This window comes from Eubalaena glacialis, chromosome 9, assembly GCF_028564815.1.
Source record: "Eubalaena glacialis isolate mEubGla1 chromosome 9, mEubGla1.1.hap2.+ XY, whole genome shotgun sequence".
NCBI classification, from domain to species: domain Eukaryota; kingdom Metazoa; phylum Chordata; class Mammalia; order Artiodactyla; family Balaenidae; genus Eubalaena; species Eubalaena glacialis.
Genome location: NC_083724.1, coordinates 123,053,998 through 123,078,047, shown reverse-complemented (window position 1 = coordinate 123,078,047; position 24,050 = coordinate 123,053,998). Strand labels below are relative to the sequence as shown.

General features: G+C 51.6%; 1 protein-coding gene across 4 annotated transcripts in view; it reads right to left on the bottom strand.

Annotated features, from left to right (window-relative positions):
- SH3RF1 (SH3 domain containing ring finger 1) overlaps positions 1 to 24,050 on the bottom strand; it is a 159,280-nt gene that overhangs the window by 18,085 nt on the left and 117,145 nt on the right. For 3 of the 4 annotated variants that reach the window (XM_061200791.1, XM_061200790.1, XM_061200792.1), the window contains exons 5-10: positions 18,945 to 19,247; positions 13,975 to 14,085; positions 6,502 to 6,644; positions 5,295 to 5,465; positions 2,750 to 3,006; positions 1,674 to 1,978 (exon numbers count right to left, since the gene is read on the bottom strand). In XM_061200791.1, coding sequence (XP_061056774.1) covers positions 1,674 to 1,978; positions 2,750 to 3,006; positions 5,295 to 5,465; positions 6,502 to 6,644; positions 13,975 to 14,085; positions 18,945 to 19,247 — 1,290 coding nt within the window. The remainder of the gene's footprint in view (positions 1 to 1,673; positions 1,979 to 2,749; positions 3,007 to 5,294; positions 5,466 to 6,501; positions 6,645 to 13,974; positions 14,086 to 18,944; positions 19,248 to 24,050) is intronic. The other variant, XM_061200795.1, reaches the window with a different exon arrangement.

Genomic DNA, 24,050 nt, shown 5'->3' with positions numbered 1-24,050 from the left:
TGAACTACCTCCCGGGGTCATGTAGAAAGGAGATCATCATTTTTCTTTCTTTTCTTTTTTTCCCCCCGCTGCACAGCTTGTGGGATCTTAGTTCCCGGACCAGAGACTGAACCCAGGCCCTTGGCATTGAGAGTGTGGAGTCCTAACCACTGGACCACCAAGGAACTGAGATCATCATTTTCTATGTAGCCCCTCAAAACACAGCAAGGGTTTGAAGTCACAGAAGACAGGTGTGTGCTGAAGAAACTTTCTCCGAGTTGGAGGTTCCTGAAGGCAGCAAGGACGCTGTGGAGCCAGGGCACAGGGGCCACAGGGGTCCAAGCAGAGGCCAGTGGCCACCTGTCAAGGATGGGGACTCGGCAGGATAAACGTAAGGGCCTTATCAGTTGCTGCTGTAACCAATCACCCCAAACTTCATGGCAAAAACCCGGTGTCAGCAGGGCTGGGTCCCTCTGGAGGCACCAGGGGAGAATGTTTCCTTGCCGTTTCCAGGTTCCAGGAGATGCTTGCATTTCCTGGCTTGTGGTCCCCTCCTCAGGTCACTCTGCTCTCTGCTTCCGGCCTCACATCTCCTCGGGCCCTGATCCTCCCTCCCTATATGAAGATCCTTGTGGTTATACTGGGCCCACCCGGATAATTCAAACATCTTTAAACTTTTAATTTAATCCCATCCATAAGATCCCCTTTGCAATGTAAGGAAACGTATTCTCCAACTTCAGGGATCAGGACACGGACATCCTTGGGGAGCCATTATTCTGTCTAGCACAGGCATGCTTCAGCCTCAGAGATGCCATGAATTCTTCCCTGGGAGGCCTGCGGCTGCAGAGTCTATTCTCCTCTGTGACAATGGCCCTGACACACCGTCCCGGAACCTTCAAATCTAAACTGTAAAATAATTCTTCTGAATATACTGACAAAGTTGACCATGTCAGCTTGAGTACAAGTTTAACGTAGTTAATTATAAACACTGAACAGATACCAATCTTTTGCAAAAACACTCATGTTAACTCAACAATTAAATATTAACTTTTTAGTAGGCTGTAAGGTTTATTTCCTTACAAACCCCTGCTTACAGGCTTCCCTAGCCATTTAAACAGAGCGACATACATGACCACGGAACCTGGTGATGACCCTAGAGCTGCAGGCCAGCTCTGGGGAAAAGGCACGAACCCTGGGGGGAAAGTCATGATTACAATACAATTGCGCAGAATCTGCTGTCACTCTGCTCTTTCTGTGCACATTTAATCACCAGGCATTTCCTTTGTCTCCAAACGCAACCAGAAGTTAGTCTTTCAAACACAGCTTCCCACTTACATCTTCTTTCAAATTCAGGCCCAAAGGAGAGGTTTTAAAAAGATCTATCAAATTAGAAAATAATTTCCCCCCTGTATTTCAAGTCAAGAGAAAAACTACCCACACAGATTATAATCAAACATAGTGTAGGAACAATAAATCCACAAGTAACACTTCTGATCAACCGTTTCTAGCCCTTAGTATACTAAGTACATTTCTGCAGAACTGTTAACCAGAAGCAAAGCTCACTAAACAGGAGGAGTTAAGGTCAGTGAGTGGGGGAGATGGAAGCCCCCGGAGGCAGACCCCAACTTCCCACACCAGGGTCTAACCGCAGAGAGCCGGGCCCCGGTCGCCGGGCAGGCCCTTGGGGTGGTCACCTTGCTGTCCTTGTCTGGCTTGGCCGCTGAGCCGCTGTCAGGAGAGGTGGGCGGCCCGGGGAGCATGGTCACTGGGCGACCGCCGGGCTCGGTCTCCAGGGAGGCGGCGGGGAGGCTCGGCGGGGCCGCAGCGCAGGCCAGGGAGGCGCCGACCCGGCCCAGGCTGCCAGCAGCCACGTGGGCAGGAGGGCCCATCGGGCCGGGGGGCTGGGGCGAGGCCAGGGGGTGATGGGGCAGCCCCGCGGCGCTCTGAACCTGGATGGGCGTCACGGCCGCCGTGGGGCGCTCCTGGCTGTGTGCCGAGACTGGAGGACGGGAGAGAAGAGCAAAGTGTGACTTGGATGCGTGCTGCCCACCGACCCCGCGCCAGACCAGCGCGCCTGTCACAACGGTAAGAAACCATGGTGGTTTAGGAGCACTTACTTAGTCTTGGCGGGGCCCCTGGACACCCTCCTTCCAGATCCCAGATCAGCCCCAAGTCTGCTGAGGGCCTGCGAGCCCACTTCACCCAGGGACCCAGCGACACTCCTACAGGGTCAGGTCAGGCTGGCCCCAGAGCTTTTTTATTATCATCATTCTCCCTTTTCTCATTAACCATTTTCCTTCCTTTGGTTATTCTGATAGAACTGAACAGTTTTCTCCACCACTGTTACCTAAGACTCTTGGGAGGTTTTCAATGCTATAGAAAGAAGAAAGCTATTTAAGGTCCGGCTGGGTCTGAAACAGAGCTGTGATGAAGCTCATACCAGACACTCAGCGCGGCGATCCTCAGGGCGCCACGCCGCTGCAGCAGCGGGATTCGGGATCATCTGATCTCGAGCACAGAAGTCATATTTTCAAGTACTATCGACATCGCTAGGGTCCACCTAATTTCCTTCAGACTCTCCATCTGTAGATCAGGCTTGAATTCACGAGCCGGGCAGGCAGAGCCAAGTGGCTGTGACTAGAGTGTGCCTGCCTGTCTCCTAACGTTATTCATTATTTTAAAGTTCCATCTGTCCTTCTCAGCATCTGTTGTAAAAGGTCTGATGTTGGTCAGGGCCCCCTTCCTGGTGCCACCAGCCCGGTCCCCCTACCTGTCCTCACAGAGCTGCGCGCCTGGTTGACGGTCATCTGTCCGGACATGTGCAGCAGGACCTTGGCCTGGGGACTCGTCTGGATGTGAGCTGCTGACACCACGGCAGTGGGGACCCCGGGACCGCCGGCCATGCCGTTCCCCGGGGGCTTCTGGGCAGGCGCTCCTGCGGGGGAAGGGCTGGCCGGTCCCCCCCCTCGACTTGTCTGGCCAGTGGTCGACACGGGGACTTTACCCTGGGAAGCACTGGTCACTGCCCTGCCGAGACAGAAGCCCAGCCCATCAGCAAGACGGGAGACAGAACAACTGGCGACCAGAAAAACGATGCAGAGCTTAAAAACCGAACACGTTAGGAAGTGAATGGAACTATCTGCCCAAGGGTAAGAAGAGCAGATTCAGAGAACAATGGCCCTGAGGCAGAGAACGGTCTGGAAACTGAGTCGGAGAAAATCACACGTCACTCTGCTCAAGGACATACAGTTCCTGGTCTCAGCTCCCACCTGAAGCTAAACATCCCCACCAGCTTCCGGGCCCTGGAGAAGCCGGTCTGTTGGATGACAGCGTCTATGTGGTCACAGCTGTGTGCCCTGCCCTCCTCCCTAACTGCCCCATCTGCACGTGCGTGTGTGCACACACTTTGCAATGTCCCCTCTGGCTTCCTTCGAACTACCTTAATCTCATTCATGTTTCAATCCTGTCATTCCCAGCAGCCTGGCCGAAGGCTCAGGCCTAAGATCTCAGGATTCTACTCTGTTTCAGGTGGATTTCTTCCTTCTATGACCCTTGATTACAAAGTACGATGTGTTATTTTTTAGTAAATTCCTTATTAAATACTCCTGACTCAGTAAAAGTTCCCTGAAAGCAGGGCCATGTGCAATGGTTCTTTTCCATTCCTCTTGTACATGCACAGTTATAGAGGTACAGCCAGCTGTAAACAAATATTTACCGGTTGAATTTAACTAAATTAGGTTCAGTGTAGTTTTATGTAACGTATTTTTTTAATACTCTAAATTCATTTAAACAACAATTCTATAGATAGTAACTTTCTACCAAGCAGAATACTTCATTAACTTGAACCTCCTTATTATTTACTGTGAGGAATAACAGAGAATTTACTGTCAGTAAGCGTCTCTCCAGAGACTTTTTGATAATTTGTATTTGAATCTTATGAGAATGTTTTCCTTCACTAACTTGATGTTTTGTTGTTGCTTGGTTTATCTCCCTTAGTTGTTGTGGCTTTTTGTTTGTTTTCTTCCCACCAGGGAAGATCTAGCTGCCGTCTTCTGGATGTGAATGTAGATTTTAACATATACCGAGAAGAAGATTTACAGTGATGAAAAATCTGCAAGTCAAATGAAAGCTAACATTCTGTCACCATCTGCAAAGAGAAAGATTTTCATTTGATTAGGCTGCTGGCCAGCCTCTGAATCAAGGCCAACAGCTGACAACATGTCAGTTCCTTACACCATTTACTTAAAATCAGGGACTTTGAGAAATGATTTAACACAGTTAAGCTGGACCATTTATGAAGAGCCAGGTGGCCCAAAACTGGGGCTTCCTCAATGATGATGCCATTATAGGTCACTGCATTCGTTCCAAAGCTACTTTCCTCAGTGCCCAGAAAGGGGACTACCTTTAAATAAAGTGAAGACTATATCTCTATACATCTAAAGCTCTTGCTTCCTACTGCCCTCAAACACGGTTTCTCAACCTTGGTGACATTTGGGGCCAGAGAGCTCCTTCCTGCGCAGGCTGTGCCGTGCCCTGCAGGTGTCCTGTGCGTTCCTGGTTTCTGTGCGCTGGAGACCAGTAGCACTCCCACCCCGCATCGTGACAATCAAAAATGTGTCCAGACATTGCCAAATTCCCCTGGGGAGAAAAACTGCCCTCATCTGAGAAGGGTGAAGGAGTTATGTCATACTGAAGGAATTCTGTTTCTTGACTGTATTACAGAAAATAATTGTGAGAATTCAGAGGTGACCGCCAAGCTGTTGGAATAAATGGCTGGCTTTCAGCACCTCTTCACCAGGTGACCTCAGACGAGTTGCTTAACCTCTCCACCTCCACGTGTTCAACTGCTGAGTGGGGATCACAACAGCACATACATCAGGGAGCTGTTTAAGGACGTGGCATTAACGTGTGTAATGCACTTAGAAATCTGCGTGTCTGGCATCTCGTCAGCATCACATAAACATAAGAGTATTAATAATATCGCTTTTATTTAAATGCTACATTTTAAATTTTCTAGCAGAAAAATATTGAAAATGGTGTAGTTGAGTCTTCTCACATGTAACTTAAAGCAAATAATTTAAAACCCAGTACATTTACTGGTAGAAACCTACAATTTCACATATATCCATGTGAAGAGTAAGCTAAAATTTTGAGAATTAGAAGGGATTTCGGCAAATACAGATAGGGATCTTTAAAATGTCGGCTGTGTAACAAGCAACTCTAATGGGAGGAGGAATCTTGGACAGGCTGAAAACCACGGGAAAGGACAAAGCTTCTCTGTTTAGGACTCAGCAACCACTTACTCAGAGCCCTACCTCGTGACGGGGGCCACGTAATTGCCAGGGAAGACCCCTATCTTGCTGGTGTGCATGGACGTGCCCTTGAACCAGCCGTCCTGGCAGCGCTCAAACACGAGAAACATCTCCCCCTTCCTCAGCTCCAGCTCATCCTCTTTCCGGGGGGTGTAGGGATAAATGGCAACATACCTAGAAGAGGAAAAAACAGTTGATTTCAAGCTGAGTAACAGACAGACCCCAGGATGCTCAAAACCCTTCTTTGGCATGAAGCCTTGGGTGTTTCATACAAAAGTAAACAGAAAGTACAATCCTTCAAGCTGTGGGCAGCCTTGGCCACTGTCCACTGAACTGCCACCTACCTAGAAAAGGCAGAGACCTCCTGACTCAGAACTGCCCACCTGGTCCTCCCGGTGTGAAGGCAACGATCCCTCCAAACGGTACTCGTGGGTGCGAAGGAATTAATGCAGCCTCCCAGGGTGCAAGCCTGCTGTGGGGCGTTAGATGCCCACTGGGAAAACTGAGCCCTTCAGATGGCCCTGGTCAGACTTGGGGAGCAGCCCCGGCAGGAACATACGGTCCGAAATCCCGCTGGGAAGCTCGGCACATGGCTGAACCCGAAGGCCGGCCGCACCCGCGTCCGTGCGCTCAGCCAGGGAAGACACTGAATTTGCAAGAGTCAAAGGCAAGGCAAGTGCAGATTGCAGAGAGCCCCCAACAGCTCCCCCGTGCGCGGGACTGTGCCCCCAATACACGGAGCCCGCAGATCGGCGGGCCACGTGACCCAGGCTCCGAGCGACTCCTGGGTCAGTCCACACAGGGGAAAAGCCTCCGATGCCGAGCTGCATTCGGCCACGGGGAGCCCCTGAACCGGATAATGTCCAGACTTTTCCGGAGGCTCACGGTGGGGGACCTGCAGCTTTTCACGCGCACACTCTGCTAGGTCTGGCCTCTACTCGGCCCCTCCCTGTTCCTGAGCATCCTTACGCAGGGGATGAAGGTGGGGACAAAGCCCTGGCAGGAGTGGCAGAGGAAGGCCGGGAAGACCCACACTCAGCAGGCTGGCTGCCCGGTGGCCCATCCTCAGACCCACTTAGTTTCCGTTTCCTAATGAATGACACGCACGACCGAGTATACGACCCCACCCTGGCACCAGCGCCCCCCAGAAAGCCGTTCCCCGCGTCTCTGCTCGGGCTCAGCCCGCGGCCAGAAAGGACGCCGCACTTACATGCTGGGGCGCGTCTGCGGCCGTGAGTGTGCGGTCTGGTCAGTGGGTCCGGCCACGGGTCTGGAGCCCATCCCGGAAGCAGCAACAGCGCCCATGGGGGTGGCCGCCTGGAGAGGGGGCGGGGGGAGAGGGGGATTCATAGTCTGGAGAGAGAGACAAAAAAGAAGAAACAAATGATTTATGCACTTCTTTCACAGCAAAGAGGAGGGAAGAGGAATCAGAAACCCATGAAAAAAGAATCATGAAGCAGCTGCCCTGTGCAAAAGCCTCCTTGGAAAAGAGACCTCTTTGTTACCCTTTAAGATCTTAGAGCCACAGCGACCCCTTCCCCAAACAGGTAGGTCATCACACCTGGGAGAAGGGAAAGAAAAAAATGACACAACTGCGTGTTATTTTAAGATTGATGGCACTTTTAAGTGCAAACCAGGACCAGGATCCAAATGCCTTTCAAGGGGGCGGCTATAATGTCACCCTGCTTGCTAGGAATTAATTTGTGATTGTTTCTGCAACCCGAAACTTAAAACACCGCGGAAAACAATTTAGCTGCACTGTATCGCAAACCATCCCCGCCAAAGAAAATTTCCTTTGATGCCTGGTTTCCCAAAACCACACACAATAGCAAGCCACAATCACTGGGCCATTGTTTTTACCTTTGTTTATTCTCTTCTTAGCTCTGCCAGCTTTTGAAATTTAGGACTATCGAGGCTGGTAATCTTTAACAAGTACACCGCAAGCAGCTGCTGGTTCCTTTATGGGCTCTGCCTACAGGACTCCGTGCCTTTTCAGAATCAATAGAGCAATTGTTACCTTCTGATCTATACACCCCGGATAATTCTTTAGGGTCTGGGTACCGAAACTCCTGGGAAAACAGGCACACAAAGACCTGCCCAAACCCCTACCTCGCCTGCCCTCCCCAAATCTTTGAACCATTCCACGTAAACACCGAATCAAAGGAGAAATAAGGAGGCTGAAGACTGCCCCTTGGGAGGTGTGCGTGGCGTCTCCACATCAGCTTAAAAGAAGAAAAAACCCCACGGTTTCTAAACAAAGGGAGCAGCAATTTGTTTCTATTTTTTGGAAAAAAAATTTAATCTCATCAACATTTCCTTCATCTGCCTGTTAATGTACACAGTTCCAGAAACAAAATCAACTGAGTAGAAAAGGATATCAAATTTCCAGACACACGCTGCAACTGTTTTCACACATTGTATTTAATTTTTCGACCTCGGAGAAGGCTTTTTCCAACCCTGCAGCCGCAGCAGGACACTCAGTGCAGGACAAACGGCGCATTGCGGTCCCGGGGCGGGCGGGGTCGTGGCGACAGTCAAAGAGCAGGCCACCCTGCGCCCCAGGGCAGCTCCGGGGAGGCACGCACGGGGCCTGCAGCCTTTACCACCTTTAACCAGGAGAAGGCCAAGCACTCATGCCGCTGGTCTCAGGGACAAAGTGGAGACAAATCGAGATAATCCTGGTAGAAGACTCAGCGCACGTGACCCGGGCGGGTCCTGGGCAAGGACACTGAACAGAACAGCAGCTGGAGGGCGTGAAATCACCGCTGAGCCGTCTCCTCCAGTCTCCCCAGGCCTCACCTCAGAGCCGCGGAGCCGTGGGGGGCAGGTGACACAGGGGACAAAAGGAGCCCAGGCCACCCACCCCTGGAATCACTCAGAGCAGAGCCAAGGGCCCACTCGGCTCTCTGAGTAGAATTCCACTGGCAAAGAGAGGAGAGGAAAACTGTCTGCTACATCTTCACGTCAGTGACACAGAGGCTGCACTAAACTGGCCCTACGCGGAAAAAGGCAAAAAAAAAAAGGAGAGACCATCTAGGCACCTGATAAAAACACAGGCCACGCTGGTGGTGACAAAATGTAAGAACACATGACCTCTTATAGTTAAAGAACGCAGTAAGGGAATGTTTGGTGTAGGTGACTTTTACAAAGAGTGAGTCAGGAGGCATCTGAGATCTGGCACAGAGAGGAGGGTCTCAAAGATACCAACGGGGGTGCTGCAGGCAGAACGCAGCTCTCTCCCTCACGGGTGGTGCTGGTAAAACTGGGCAGACTTCTCCCCATTGCTGGGCTGCGTATCTTCGGAGAAATGTGCACGTGCGTGCGCGTTCGTGGCGGGATAAGCACACAGAAAGACTAGCGATTACACTCAGGTTTCCCAGTGTGGCTGCCCCCTCGGGCCGGTCAGATGCCAGGGCCCCAGCGTGTCCAGGGCCGGGCCGGCCAGGAGGTCCCGTGGGCCGCTTGGGGAAGACCCCACGCTGAGAGAATCTGGGGACGTGGCCGCGCGGGAGCAACTGCGTCCTCCCGTCACCGCACGGCTGGGCGCCGGGGACCAGGACACACCCTCCTGCCGCAGCAAAGGCACCTGTGGGCTGCTGGGAGCGCAGGACACCTCTGGTCATGACCGCGTTCAGAAGCCAACACCACGCTTGTCACCGCCGTCACCAGACACTGATCTAAAGCAGCAGGGCTGGGAAGCGGGCCCGTGCTGAGCCGCGTGGAGGGGCTGAGGGCCAGGAGAGCGGGGCCGGGCCTCCGGGGTCCAACGCAGGGGACCGGACGTCGGCCGCGCTGTCGCTGAGGCGGGCCTCTGCTTGTGCTTCTGCAGATCCAGACCCTCTCCCACCCTCTCCACGGGGCGATGGTCTGAGGCCAGAACGACTGTCTCTGAATAATACTTTGCTTAAAACCAGGACTCGGGGGGCAGGGTCTGTGGTGGGAAATGGTCACGTCCGCCCCGCCCAGGTTCTGTCCCTGACCCACTGACCTCTCGGAAGAGACAGCTTTACACCGTGGAGGACGCCTAGGGTTTGGGGTCAGAAACGCAGATTCTAGCCCTGGCTCAGCCTTTGAGGGCCACCCTCGGGTTCCCTCCAAGAAAGAAGTGTCCTGTATGAGTGACCAGTTCCAGGCCACCGACGGGCCACATCCGCTAGTGGACACTGAGGGAGAGTTCAAGGACGGACTGTGGCCCCCTCCTCTCTCCCCTCCCTGCACCCAGCCCCGAGGTGCCTGGGGGCCGAGCTCCAAGAGGTCCTCACCCTGGGCGAGGGCTGCAGGCCGCTGACCAGGAAAGTGCTTTGCCTGGATGGAGCCTGGGGTTCTGACAGTAAAAGGTCCATGTTCTTTCCGACCGTCCTTCACGTGTGCCCCTCCCTCTTCTCCAGGGTAGAAAAGTGGCCGCTGGCATAGACTTTGGGCATTTCTGGGTCCTCCGAGCAAAGACCATGTAATATCCCCCAATCCCGTCATCATTTCTTCCTGAACATCCGATTCCAATGAACCCACTTTCAACCTCTCTCCAGGGTCTTCCTGTGCCATGAACTCACGCAGGTGCTCGGCCACCGAGGGGACAGCAGGAGGGGCGGCTGGTCATCCCTCCTCGGGGCAACGGTGCCACCAATTCCCAGAGCACCACCACCTGCACACGGCCACACGTGTGCAATTATTTGAGTATTCTGCCTTTTTTAAACAATGAGTAGGAAACAGAAAAACGGAAGCACTGATACCAGCGATTCAAAAAAACACTCAGGTGTCAGAATGCAGTAAAATTAAGAAGATGGAAAAGTGAGTTTTTCACCTCATCTGGACACTCCCTGGAATTCAGTCAGTCACTCGTGGGCACAGCTATGAAGAAAAGAAAAAAAATTAAAGAGTATATTTTAAAATGCCAGAGACAGATGCTTGGAAGATGATGTCGGAAGGGGAGATGTAATTAAGAATTTGGTAAATTAAAAAAACCTCTCTGGGAATGGACTTTCTCTCACCAATTGCCTTTGACGTGTGAGGAGACACACCCACACTGTTCACTGACTCTGCAGAAATGACATCCGAGGGGTTCTCAGCGGCAGCAGGTCAGGGAAGCAGCCCTCTGGCGCCCTGGGCACAGCGGAGGCTCGGGATGGAGGCTGCTGTTAGAACTCACGAGGCTGCAGAGTCAGAGACCGTCTCGCTGTCTGTCCTTGTGTCCCCGTCACCCAGCTCTGTCCACGGGAGGTAACGGACCCTCAACGAGGGCTTCACGAACGGGAAAGCGTCCTGTGCGCCTGCCGCCCTCAGGGCAGTCTGATATGGATCAGGAGGCCTTGGCTCCTGAGATGCCAGGGCCCTTCTCTGTGGTCGCTACGGAGGTTCTGTCCATCTCCTGCCCCCGTTCTGCTTGCCAGAACTGCTGCCGATTCCAAACGCTTGACTTCTGCTTCTCATGCTACCAAGCTGGGCGGTCCCGTCCCTGCGTCCAGAATCCTGCCCTGACCCTCCGGACCCTCCCACCACGGGCGACAATGGACTCAGTACGTCTTGGCTATCCTGAGAACATGACATCATTTAATTGTGTTTCTTTAAGTGCACACACACACACACACACACACACGCACACACACACACTTGTTTTAGTTATGGTTACACACTGTTGGGTGCAATCTGATTTCAACTTGGCCACGGACTGTATCTGGCCTTTTCTGACCTGGCTACCTTGTGACATCTTGTAGCTAAACACCTCTCAGCTGGTCCAGAGGATCAGGGATCACCCATCCCTTGTTTCACAAGTTCTTCTGCCACTGTGCACGGGACACGAGAGCAAGCTCTTCATCCTCGCCCCTCACAGAATTAGCTGGGAAAAAATCCTCCCTGCCATGAACAGTCTGATGTCTGAATGAGATACATGTAATTCCAGTTTTGTTTCTATTATTAAATATTTAACATTTTAACTGTTACTTGTGAGATGTACAGGACAATATGCTCATAATTCCACTCTGAATAAAAGATTAAAAAGTCTCAACTTACGAAAAAAGTGCTAGAAATAATGTTCACGTCCTAGTCCAGCAGAGGTACTTATCACCTAAAATCCACACCGGGAGACTTCCCTGGTGGTCCAGCGGGCAAGACTCCACGCTCCCAATGCAGGGGGCCCGGGTTCGATACCTAGTCGGGGAACTAGATCCTGCATGCACGCCGCAACTAAGACCCGGTGCAGCCAAAGCAAATAAATAAATAATTAAAATAAATGAATAAAATAAAATCCACACCAGGAAAAGCCTGGTTTCCTTCCCACCACGCCGCCTATGCTTTGCTGTGATCGCACTCAAAGTCTTGGGAAAGGTTTCACATTTTAAACAGGACACTTGCCAGGTTGATGGAAGACACAGAGGGCACATGTTACTGAGATTTTTCCACTTAAACCTAACATATTAAATCCAAAGCATTCCTGCCAGCCGACCAGGGACTCTGAGATCTAGACATCTCCCGGGATGACAGGCGACAGATCTGCTTATAATTAGTTTTCCATTAAATGGAATTGGCATAGACGCAGCGTTCATAAACCATCCTCTTGCTGAACATGCAGGCTCTCTTGTATAATCCTGGGATGAAATGGCTGAATGTAAATTAATTTTTGTGTGTTCATGCTCTCTCGTGACCTGTCGCATCTATATGCCCTAGAGTGTGCCCAGCTAAGAGCAACTGGCCATTTACTGTATCGTAAAATTGTCAGCCCACAAGGGCTGACACTCAGACAGCTCTTCGTCTTTTCCACTAATTAATTTTTCTAAGACAGAAAAGTCAGTCTTTTTTCCCTTAAGAAATGAAATCGGAATTTTTCCACGTGAAGTAGTCATCTGGAAACGGAAACTCCCAACAGGTTGTGAATGTACTGGGGTGGGAAGGGGAAGAAAGGGAGGGAGGGAGGGAGGGAGGTAGGGAGGGAGGAAAGGGTCTTCTCTGGGGATGACAGGGCATGAAGACTGGGCAACTTGGCTCTGGTCAAAACACCCAGGGCCAAGAGAACCTCAGGGGAACCACCTTTTCATAAAAATTACCTGACTTTCACCTTCTCCCTACAGGAATCAATGCAACTTCTCCCACCCCAAACAGCTGTACTATCAAGGAAGCTGTCATTGTTCCAGAAACATTAACAAAAAACTTTAACCTCTAACCGGAACTTATTAACTTCCATTTAAGTTCAGGAACATGCTTAACTCTATGAAAAGCTTTCAAAAGTCTACATCAAGCTAGGTACTATATATCCCACCGTATTTCAAAGTCAGCTTTCAATTATTCATAAAATGTATCAAGACAAAATAAATACAACATAAGAAAACGAGGCAAAAGGTAAATGAGGACGATAGGACCAGATGGACGCAACAATCAGACTACCACGCTGTGAGGTCCTTGCTGGGGGGTAGCGGGAGGTGCAAATCTGTCTGTAAGCAGCTGAGCAGAGGGAAACAGAATCTCTGCAACATATACGAAGTCCACAACCTGGAAACAAACCAGCGCGGAGAAGCCTCCCTACTCCCGCTACAGACAGTGGAGAAAACCCCAGCAATGAGCCAGACCGACCCCCGGGCTCTGAGGAAACCAGCGGGCATGCTGCACCCGCCGTGGCCCTCTACACAGGCTGACGCTCTTCACCGTCACCTCCCTGAGTTCCAGGCTCTGCCGCCTCCCCGAAGCAGATACGATTACTCTCACGTTACAGGCGAGGACCAGAGGCTCAGAGAGGCTGAGTGACCTCACTGCCGTATCACAAAGGAGGGGCTGGGCTGGACCCCCATCACCGACCACACTGTTTCCTCTGAGAGCATCACACTGGGAGAGATTCTGTAAAGCAAGCCAAGGGCTGGGGTCCACTGGGGAGAAGGGATGTGGTGACCTTTTCTATCCTCATTCAACTCGGCCCTGGAAGAAACAGTCTGAAAGTATAGCGAGGCAGCGGCCTGGACGAGAGAGGCTGGTTCCTAGCAGTTCCCCTGCAGGTTTAGGAAACATGGATTTAAGCCATTATGTCGCTGCTTCCCAAGGTCGAATTTCTTGTTTCTTCCTTTTCAATTTTCTCCCCACAGAGTTCTTCTCTGTATCAGCTTCCCTCGACTGCCCTCACTCTTCCTGTTAATTTCCCCGTTGGGCTGTCTGAAAGCACTCAGCAGTTTTGTTCAGACTCTGTCTGCAGGCTGCGGGGCTTTCTGGAGAGCCACACATCTGGTAACCTCCAGGGAGGCCAGTCACACAGACCAACAGAAGACCAGGAACCCAAAAGGGGAAGTGTAATCGGAGACAGGAATCCACGCATCGCGTGACCCGAGGCAAACCATACGGCCTCTAGGATCCCAGCTCCCTCAGTACTTCGATAAATACGCCTGGTCTAGAAACCCAAAAGAAGCAAAGGTTAAGCCTTCAGAAAATCAGGGTGACCTTTAGTAAAAATTAAAAGTACTTCACGGAGCTCTTCCTGTAGCCTCAGGCCGCCAACCCTTGCCATTAAAATAAAGTGCTGGCTACCGGCCTGAGACTTTGTGATTTTTTGCTAAAATGAATAGAGAGAGAGAATGAGAGATAGAGACCCCACCCTCACCAAGCGTCATCGTGAGCTGTGGTGTCAGGAGGGGGGCAGCCAGACCACAGGGCTGCGTACCTGCGAGCGGCAGGCACGGGGGTCCGGGGTGAGGCGGTGGTGCACACTCACCGAAAGGGCGGCCGGGTAGGGGGCCTCTGGCGGGACCGTGGACGAGGGGCCGGTGGTCACTGGGCTGCTCGGGGGTGGGGTCACAATCAACCCGGTGGTACTTATGTGGACCTGCCAAGGAAAAAAGAGTGAATAAAAGAGGATGCATGCACAACAGATGAGACCAGCTAAGCCCCGGGCACCGAGTCACGGCTAAACATCCAAGACCCGCAGCTCCCATCACTGGGGGAAGGCAGAATCTCCTTCAGGTTATCCAGCCCAAACGTACTGAGGCCCTAATGTGTGCTAGAGGCCAGGGAGCCCCTTGATAAACACTGGTCATGACAACATTTCACGTACAGACTCCACGGCTGCTGGCCTTCCCGACGGCCGCTGCCTCACATGAGTGCTGCTGGGACCTGCCTGGCCTGCAACTAGCCCATTAACACCTTCCCGAGGATCCCGTTCCGGTGGGTTGTCTTGAATGCTCATCAGTCCACCAACACGTTAAATCTACACAACATGCTTAAGGTATCGTGCCATCTTTAGGATCATTTCTCATGACTTGTACCCTTCCATGGGGATGCATAATTAAAATGCAGCTGCCCGGACTGCCGATCGCAGGCAATTATTTACAAAACTTTTCAGGGAACAGGGTCAAGCCAAACTAGCGGTTTTCAAAGATGTCTTATCGGGACTTCCCTGGCGGTCCAGTGGTTAAGACTTTGCCTTCCAGTGCAGGGGGTGCGGGTTCGATCCCTGGTCGGGGAGCTAGGATCCCACGAGCCTCGGGTCCAAAAAACCAAAAACATAAAAAACAGAAGCAATATTGTAACCAATTCAATAAAGGCAAAAAAAAAAAAAAAAAAGTCCACATCAAAAAAAAAAAATCTTTAAAGAAAAAAAACAACAGGTGTGTTATCCACGACACTACCCAAGATTAATCCACTAGAAAGAAACAGTTATTCAGGTCATTTCATGGCAGGTGTTCGGCTACCTGATCAATTTCGCTCCCGCTGCACCCCTGGTGTGACTACAGGCCGAGGGCGTGGGTTCCTGCACAAACGGGAAGTCTTTCCTCCACTACTAAAGGAATGCGGCTGGCTGCTACCTTGTCTCCCCAGGAAACAATGTTCCACCAAAATTGCTGGGCTTTTTGTAACAAAAACTTAACCCCAAACCTAGTTTCTTCAGTCCCAATAATTAGGAAAAAGATTATCAGGACAAAGAGAGGCTCAGAGATCAGTTCCCCCAGACGGCCTGAAGGAACTTTCATTTCCTGCCAGGCAAGGCCCTGCCGAGGCCAGGATAATCAGCATCCCAGCACAGAGCTGATTTTCACAGGTCAAGTCTGAGCTGCATGGAATCCACATCCTTGTAAAGCTACACCTGTACCTGGCAGCTCATACACTGACTGAACCTAAGCAGAGCCAAGGGGCACCTCCACAAAGGCTCTGCCCCAAACCTCAGTTTCTGTCTCTCCTGTGCACCAATGTCTATTTCCACTCAATTTCTTTCTTTTTTTTTTTTTTATTTAAATTTTCTGTTTATTTTTGGCTGCGTTGGGTCTTCGTTGCTGTGCGCGGACCTTCTCCGGTTGCAGTGAGCAGGGGCCACTCCTCGCTACGGTGCGCGGGCTTCTCATTGCAGTGGCCTCTCCCACCGCGGAACACGGGCTCCAGGCGCGTGGGCTTCAGCAGCCGTGGCATGTGGGCTCAGCAGTTGTGGCTCGCGGGCCCTAGAGCGCATGCCCAGCAGCCGTGGCGCACAGGCTCAGTTGCTCCACGGCATGCGGGATCCTCCCGGACCATGGCTCGAACCCCCGTCCCCTGCATTGGCAGGCGGATTCCCAACCACTGCGCCACCAGGGAAGCCCTCCACTCAATTTCTAATGAGACGCACATGGATTTTTCATCCTAGGATAAAACCTAGTGGCCTCTAGCTATCCTATTCAAGAAACCTGTTTGTGTACGTACTCTGATGCAAGTTGGCATCACAGAAAAGACGAGTCTTTCTTCGAAGATAAATGAGGCTCCGTTCAAAGTGCACGCTGTTACCTAGGAACCTTCGGGGTGGTAAAAACTCACCAAAACTCAGCTTCCAGGGCCTGACCCTACAAGCCGCGGAGGAAGTCCTCACTAGTGTCTGACGTCTCTCCAAGAGCCCCAGACCGGGAGGCAGGGTGATGAGCTCGAACGAGCCCGTGAACTTGGATAGTCACGTTGTGAGGGCGTGGGGTAGACCAGAGGCCGCCTGGGGTTTCTGCCCGCACGGCCCTGGACGTGGAGGACCCTGCAGGCCCCAGTTCCACGTGGGTAAAGGAAGAGACAGAGTCACCAAAGGATGACTAAAGGCAGAAGCAAGCGGCAGGAGTGACCGGGCCGAGCGGGACAGGTCCAGAACGTTCACGCCCTGAGCAGGCGGGGCAGGCTGGCTTTCCACCGCGCTCACTCCTTCCTGCGGGGCTGCACACTGGCTTGGTTTCCTCCCCGGGGAAGGGCTACGTGGAGAGTGGGGAAAGCAAAGAGGAGGGAGTGGGTGGACCTTCTTGCTTCCCCTGAAGCTGCTGGCAACACAAAAACGCTACAAAGCACTGAACGTCATGAATCACTCCTGCAGCTGGCAGAGGGCACAAAACATCGAGGGTGCGGCCAGAGGAGCAGACAGACGCCTAGCTGCTTGTGACACCACGTGCTTTATAGACGCCCATCACAGACATCTGTGCACACCTGTGCTGGGGACCTGCCTGACAGCACAGCCTACAAATCACCTTCCGGTTCTCGCATCTGACGGTGCCAGAGTCACCAACATGACAGCAAGGAAGCTGTCTGCTCCCTTCTGTCCTGCAGGATTTCGACCTGACAGTGTGATCTGTAAGTGCCATCCGGAAACACGAAGATGAGCCCGGACAGGGGAGCTGACCCGCAGGCAACATCACGGTGGCCTGACCCCCTCCACGTGGCTTTCGTTCGGGTGCGAGAGGACGAACGTTCACTGCTGCAGGCCCCGTGCTTTGGATTTTCTCATCAAAGCAACCAAACCGCATGAAGCAAAAGCGAGAAGGACACGAGGCCCAAAGCAGGAGACACATCCAGCCTAGGGCCCGTCACGTCTACAGCAGGTCCGTCCTAGGTTGGGCCGGGCTGGTCCTGCTTCACTGTGGCCCGGAGAGCCCGGTGACGGGACCAGGACCCGGGGCCGGGAGTGCGCGCTGGAGCCGAGGCTGGAGAACCCAGGCAGCGCTGCAAACCTCTCCCATCTCTTCTAGAAATAACCTCTCCCTAAGGCAACACGTCAGCACTGAGAACAGGACCTGTTAGAACACGGGGAGGCTGTCTTCATGGAAACAGAGAGGAGCCCGAAAGCTTCCTCAGCTACCGCGCCCAAGACACAAACAGCCCCGCCCTCCCGTGCCCATGCCCAGTGCCGTGCCCGACACCGGGGTCTCTGGCACAGACGCTGGGTGACCCGCCTTCCCCTACACCTTCTCCACGGCCACAGACGGCTGTCCACACCTCCAAGTCTGTGCCCTGCTGAGCCGCCCCGAGTCCCGCAGAAGCTCATCTTTTATTTCAAGAAAACGTCACTGTGAATGCTGCTGAGGTCACAAAATGAAAAACACAGTCCTGTGACCCGATTTTCCATAGGGAAGAGCCCTCGTCACTGGCCCGTCAGAGCCTCCCTCAGAGAGGGACCTGCAGCTTTGACCCCTCCAGGATCACCCCCCTTGTACTCCTTGCTCAGACCTGGAACCGGGTCTATTTCCACAGGCTTGATCCCTTCCTGGTTCTCCTCTACACACTGTCCAAGTGACTCACTCACTCAAAAAATGTTTATGCTGCTTACTGTCTGTCTGACGCTTGGGAACAGCAGTGAACAGACAAAGCCCTCTTACGTGTGTGTGTGTGTGTCCACGTGTGTATCTCTGTGTGCGTGTCCGTGTCCTACTTCCCCTGCAGGGTCACGTGCCATGGCCACACCACCTAAAAAAAAGCTGCTGAGCCACAATCCCATTCAGAAACTACGAGATTCAGTGTGGACCTGCAGGACGGGGTCAAGTGGCATTTCAATAACCTTGGTAAGGAATGCCAAACGCTGCACTGCACATTTTTATTCCGTGGTCCAAAACAGGCATGTATGAACCTGTGTAGTATATGCTTGTTTTTACAAAGCACAGGGAATGTATATAAAACCTGAATGAATTTTAAGATGAAACACAAGACTTGAAAGCAGTGTCTCCCGCTGTGGCAGGCTGCTCAGGACCCAGCTCTCTGGCCTCTGGTGGTAGAGGACACAGCTGTCCTCTACCTGGGTAACTGCAGCTGCCTGTGACCTGGGTGGCCCCCCGGCCCGGGGCTCAGTCTGCCCATAACTAGGGTCTGACACACAGAAGCCCACGTCTTCTCCGTCCTGGGTACACGGTGCGTGCACGGCGCCCAGAGCATCTGTAAGAAGGCACTCGAGACCTGTCTGCCAGATGAATTACCAATGTTCCCAATCATCGTGTGTATTTTTACTAACACAAGAATAACATATAGCTATGTCTTAAGGCCATGCAAAGTCTTGATGAACTAACAAGTTAAAAAAATAATGCTAGGCCAATTTCTAGTTTAAACTAAATGTTTCTTCCCGTCCTTTCCCCGTAACGCTGACTGGAAGCCTGAACACCACGGTAAGTGACACAGATGCAGGCAGCTGCAACTCCACATTGTGACCACGGCACCTGCAGTTTGGGTGGAGGTGAGGTTTCAGAGGGCGAGAAGGTTCTGTCCCGCTGAGTGGGGGCCGGATGGGGAAAGCACTCAGCATGACTGGAGCCATCTTGTAATTGCCGCTCTGCCCTTTGGAGGTGACTGAGCTGACCTGGGGACATCCAGGCTGGTTCCCCCGCCCCATTTCCACCCACAAACGCAGAGGGCTTTGCCCTGGGAGAGCTGCTGTCCCCCGAAGGCTGACACCACGGTGGCCCCGGGGCTGGGCAGTGCGGGTACCTGAGAGGGGGCGCTGCACGAGAGCCCGGCCAGCTCGCCGATGCGCGCGGCGGCTGTGGGGTTGCTGGAGCTGATGAGGACCGGGGGGCTGATCTCCATGGAGTGGCGCTGCTGGGTGGCCTGCGACGCCTTGCTGGCCGTGGTCAGGGAGGTGAACGAGTGCCGCTTCTTCGTGTTCTTCTTGGCTTCGGGCTGCTTGGGGGCTGCGCTGCTTGGGGCAGCGGCCGGGGCGCCCTCCCCAGCGCCAACGCCCCCCGCGGGAGGCTGGTCCCACTCGATCAGCTGCTTGGCCGCCGAGTTAAACTGCAAACCAGCAGAGGACACGAGAAGGTCAGGTGACAGGTGTTCTCGACACCCTTATATCTAAAGCTGAACATCATCACTTTAAAGTTTGCAGGTGCAAGGACACCTTTTTCCCCACGCGAGATGTCTTTTCTCTCAATACGAGGATTGCACTGTACGTACATCACAGGGAGATGCTAAACCAAGGACAAACAATTCCAGTGCAACACCAGCAAGATCAAGAACATTTTTACCCCCAAGAATCTTCAGAATATCTGATTTTAAACGTCGCCAGTGACAAATGAAGATTTGTTTCGGCCCCTGGGGAAATGCAGAGACCAGTGAGGCGCAGGGTGCGAGGTCGCACGGCAGCCTCTACTGCTTGGTAACAGCTGGGCTCCGCTCAGGGCCGGACCTACAGGGCAACTTCCGGCGGTGACTGCGGGCGAGGCCGTCACCGTGAACCTGGCACACTTCCACGGGAATTAACACCCCCACCTCCCCGTCCTGGGGGGGACCCTCACAGAAGTGTCAGCAGAAACTCCTGATTACTTTTTGTCACGTCATATGCCCGTGATTTTCCTGAGCTTAAATTTTGAATTGTAACACGCTGAGACCTGAAATCCAAGTCCTGCTGCCAAGTGAACTTAGCCTGTTTGAAAAGTTGTCTGAGTGTAAAGTCGGGGCCCGACGGTTTGTCAAAAGCTGCCCACGGGGTTGGGAACGCCAGCAAGAAAGAACACAGGGTGTTTCTGTTCCCTGAGGTCAAATACAACATTTCTAGAAAGCTTCCATGACAAGCAGCCGCATATGTACTTACCCAGATAGTACAGTAACGGGAAACATCAGGCATAGTTTAACCTCTTAACAACCATGAAGATGAAAAACAATAAGCTCCTCAAAGAGAATTGGGGAAACATTAAGGACAGTGGGAGTTTTCCCATCCCAGCACTTTGCAAATGCCTCTTTCATCAAATGCTCTTTTCGCACCTAACTGGTTTACAACTGTGTCTCCCCAACCGTGGACGAGGATGTCCTCCCAGAAGGATGGAAACCCTGTCGCGATACTGAAAGATGTGAACCTGCTCTGGCACCAGCGGCTCCGGAAGTTGGTGACTGAGCCCTGAAGCCAGTGCTTCCAGAGGAAAACCGACTAAGAGGGTTCCTGCGGCTTCCTGGGGACCTGCCGTCACGTGGCCTGACAGCTTTTCTATCACAAGCCTACCCCTCCTTCAGACCACAGGGATTCTATCCACGTAAAAACTTTCAAAACTCGCAGGCAGTAACGCCCCGGTGATGCCGGGCGATGCCCGAGTGCCAGGGGCAGGGGGAGGGGAATCATGACTCCGGCGGGTGTTAGGGACGAAGGCTGGGCTGCTGGGAAGGGGCGGCATTTGGCCCGGAGACCCCGTATTCACAATGCTGCCTTGGTCCCAAGAGAATCATATGCCCAAGGAAGCAAGGCCATGCTCTGTTTTCATGGCAGGAGTGGCCCAGACCTCAGGGCAGAGCAGCAGACTGTGTGGGGCGAGGGTCCTTGTTCCTGCACAGGCTGGGGACAAGGGTCTGAAATTGGAGCAGACAGACCGTCCCTTCATTCCCCTCACCCCAAACCCATCACCCAGTGAGATGGAAGACCAGGACCGCGATGCCAGAGCTCAGCGGTCTGGGCATGCCTCCTTCCAGGGTGAGCTCACCTTGACAGGAAAGCAAGGACCCGACGGCTTTTCATGGAATTTCGAGGAACTCTGTATGAGCTCCAGTGTGGCTTTCTTTCCACGACCTTCTCCAGCCGCAGCCCCTAAGTTCACCGTCCACCCACAAAACAAATCTGTGCCCGAAAACACCTTCCTCCCAGCCCTGGGTGACGACTGGCTGGTAAGACTCAGGGTGGATACCAGGCCATTCAGTAGCCTGGAGCGGAAAGCAGGTACCAGCAGGATTTGTCGATCTTAAAACTGTAAAGGTCCCTTTTTGGGAAACCCTGAAATTTAGAAGGAATTAGTCTTTGATAACTATGCGAAGCATGAATAAACACGAGAAAGGAAATACTGACATAATAATAGTAATAACAACAGTAATAACAAGGCAATTTAAGAAACATCAAGATATTTTCTGTGTGTGCAGCTGGCCTCTTTGCTAAAGAGAATACAGTCTTTTTAAAATACAGTACTTAAATTTTTCTAAAAGAGAGCAAGAAAATTTAATGAGAACTAAGTTGAATAGTCACCGTTTTATATAAAGCTTTGCAGAGGAATCGGCCTCTAGGTTCGGAGTATCAGAGGCTACACATAGTAGGTCTGTGCAGAGGGACCTTTTCTAATTCATAACCCACTAGGATGTTTGTTCCTCAACACGATGGTTTTTCAATAAAAGGCAAATAAAGACTTTAAAATATATATTACAAAAGTAATACATGTTCATTACTTTAAACAGGAAATAGTGTAGATTTATGGTGAGTAAAAGGGGACGGGCCTCAGCCAGGTTCTGCCTCTGTCTCCCCCGCCGACCTGTTTCCCAGTTCTCTCACACTCGACAGTTTGGAACATACCCTTCCATGTACTTTCTATGTAGATCTTGTTAACTAAGCACCTGCTTGATTAATTTTAACACAAATGCAACCAAGCAGCACATACATTCTCTCCTCTCACCGCATCTCATGAAAAGCCCTTCCTGCCAACAGAGCAGGCTGGTCGCATGGTACCCGCTGCATCCCCCTCTTGTGCATCCTGCCCGAACAACCATATCTGCAAGGCAAACTCCCAAAAGGGAAGCTGTCAGGTCAAAGTGTAGCCTAAAGCAATATTTGAAGGATAGTGCCTAACTGCACTCCAAAAATGTGCCAGTTTTCATCATCTCTGAGAGCGAATAAAAAGTCCCTGTTCCCCACATTGGTAACAGTGTTAGGTGTTACCATTTTTTAAAATCTCTATCAGTTACAGTGTTAGGTGTTACCTCTATCAGTTACGGTATTACATGTTATCAATCATTTTTTAAAATCTCTATCAGTTACAATATTAGGTGTTATCAATCATTTTTTAAAAACTCTATCAGTTGAAGAGGTAATTTGTATTTTCTTTTAATTTGTATTTCTCTATTAATGAGATTAAGCGTCTTTTTTCTTTTCCTAGGATTTGCTTATTCCCACACTTTATCCATTTTTCGATTGAGCTGTATTTTTCTTATAGATTTATAAGTGCTCTCTACAAAGTACAAAAATCATTCTTTAATATACTATGTATGCATGTATGTATATGAATGTGTATATATCTCCATTAAGTTAGAAACATTGTTCCAATTTGTTTTTTAACTTGATATGTTTGTCATATATACATTTTTCTTGGATGTGCAAATGTATTCACCTTTTCCATTATGGCATCTCAAGCTAACATCATGCTGTAAAAATCTTTTTTCTACAATCATTTTTAAAAATAAAATCACTTTTCTCCTAGTATATTTATGGTTCCTCCCTTTGTCCGTCTGTGTCTTTGAACCACGAGGATGTTTGGTTTTGTGTAAAGACTGAAGCAGAGACAGTGCGTTCGTTCTTCCAGTGGCCCAGCAGCTTATATAGCATCCATCCTGTCCTGCCGGCTCTGAAAAGCCACCTTCACAAGCCGGGGTCAAAGGGAGAACCCTCTGCTGCACTGCCAGGCCCGGTGCCCAGTCCCCAGGGACGATGCTACTGGGTGGAAATTCATGCCACCACCCCTTCAAAGTAGAAATGAGTGTCTGCCTCACGTTACAGTCCTCTGCAAAGTGTTTTTACACAACGGCAATGGGGAATTTGCTTTTCCGTCAGTCTTCCATTCTTCCCTGCAATTTGGGTAACAAGGCTTTTGTTTTTGGATGATCTAAATACAAAAGCAAGCTTAGTCTTCATTCATCAAAGGAGACTTCCCCACAGCAGAGGAATAAACGGAGAGACTGGAGGGCGTAGTCAGAAGTCTCTTTAATGGATCCGGAAGCCTCCACCAGGTTGCAGCTCCATTTAGGCGTCTGTAGAGATTTGCTGAACGAATAAAGACATGCTGGCCTCTCAGAACCACCGAGGGAAGGGAGCACTGCCTCAAGACCAGCACTGTCCCACCAAAGTAGAACAAGAGCCACAAGTGTAACGTGAAATTTTCCAGTAGTCACATTTTAAAACATAAAAAGCAGCAGGTAAAATTAATAACATATCTTACTGAACATACTGAAGATGTTATCCCTTCGGCATATAATCAGTATAAAGTTACAGAGACAGGTACGCCCTTGGTTTGGTATGAGTTTTGCCATCCACTGGGCACTGGCCACCCGCCTGCATCCCAGCTGGGACGGGGCACAGCGAGAGTGTCCCCGGAGGCGCAGGAGCTCACGGCGGGGGGGGGGGGCATCTCCTGAGGTTCATCAAGCTCAAAGAACGTGCGGAACGGGAAGGACACCAACACGCACCTCCATGCCGCATCTCTGCAGCGTCCTGAGCCCCAACGGCTGGCCAGGAACACAGCACTGCCAGCCCCACGCACGGCAGGACCTGCCTCGCGGACCAGTCCCCTACCTTCCCCTCCGGTGGCCCTGGTGATTGGAAAATAAATACGCTAGAATGTTCTTTTCCGGGTTTCTGACTATGAAATGTAGGGATGAAGGGAGGGAGCACATCATCGAAAGCCTGAAAGAATTTTGCTTCAGGGGAGCTGAGGAAAGGACCACCAAGCCTGGAGGTGAAAGGCCCAGGGGGTCTCAGGCCCCCATCCTAACCGGCTGAGGAACAGCGGGGGCCATTCGAACGCCCCGTTCCAGGACAGGAACCTGTCCTGTGCACCCAGGGGGCACGGGGAAAGC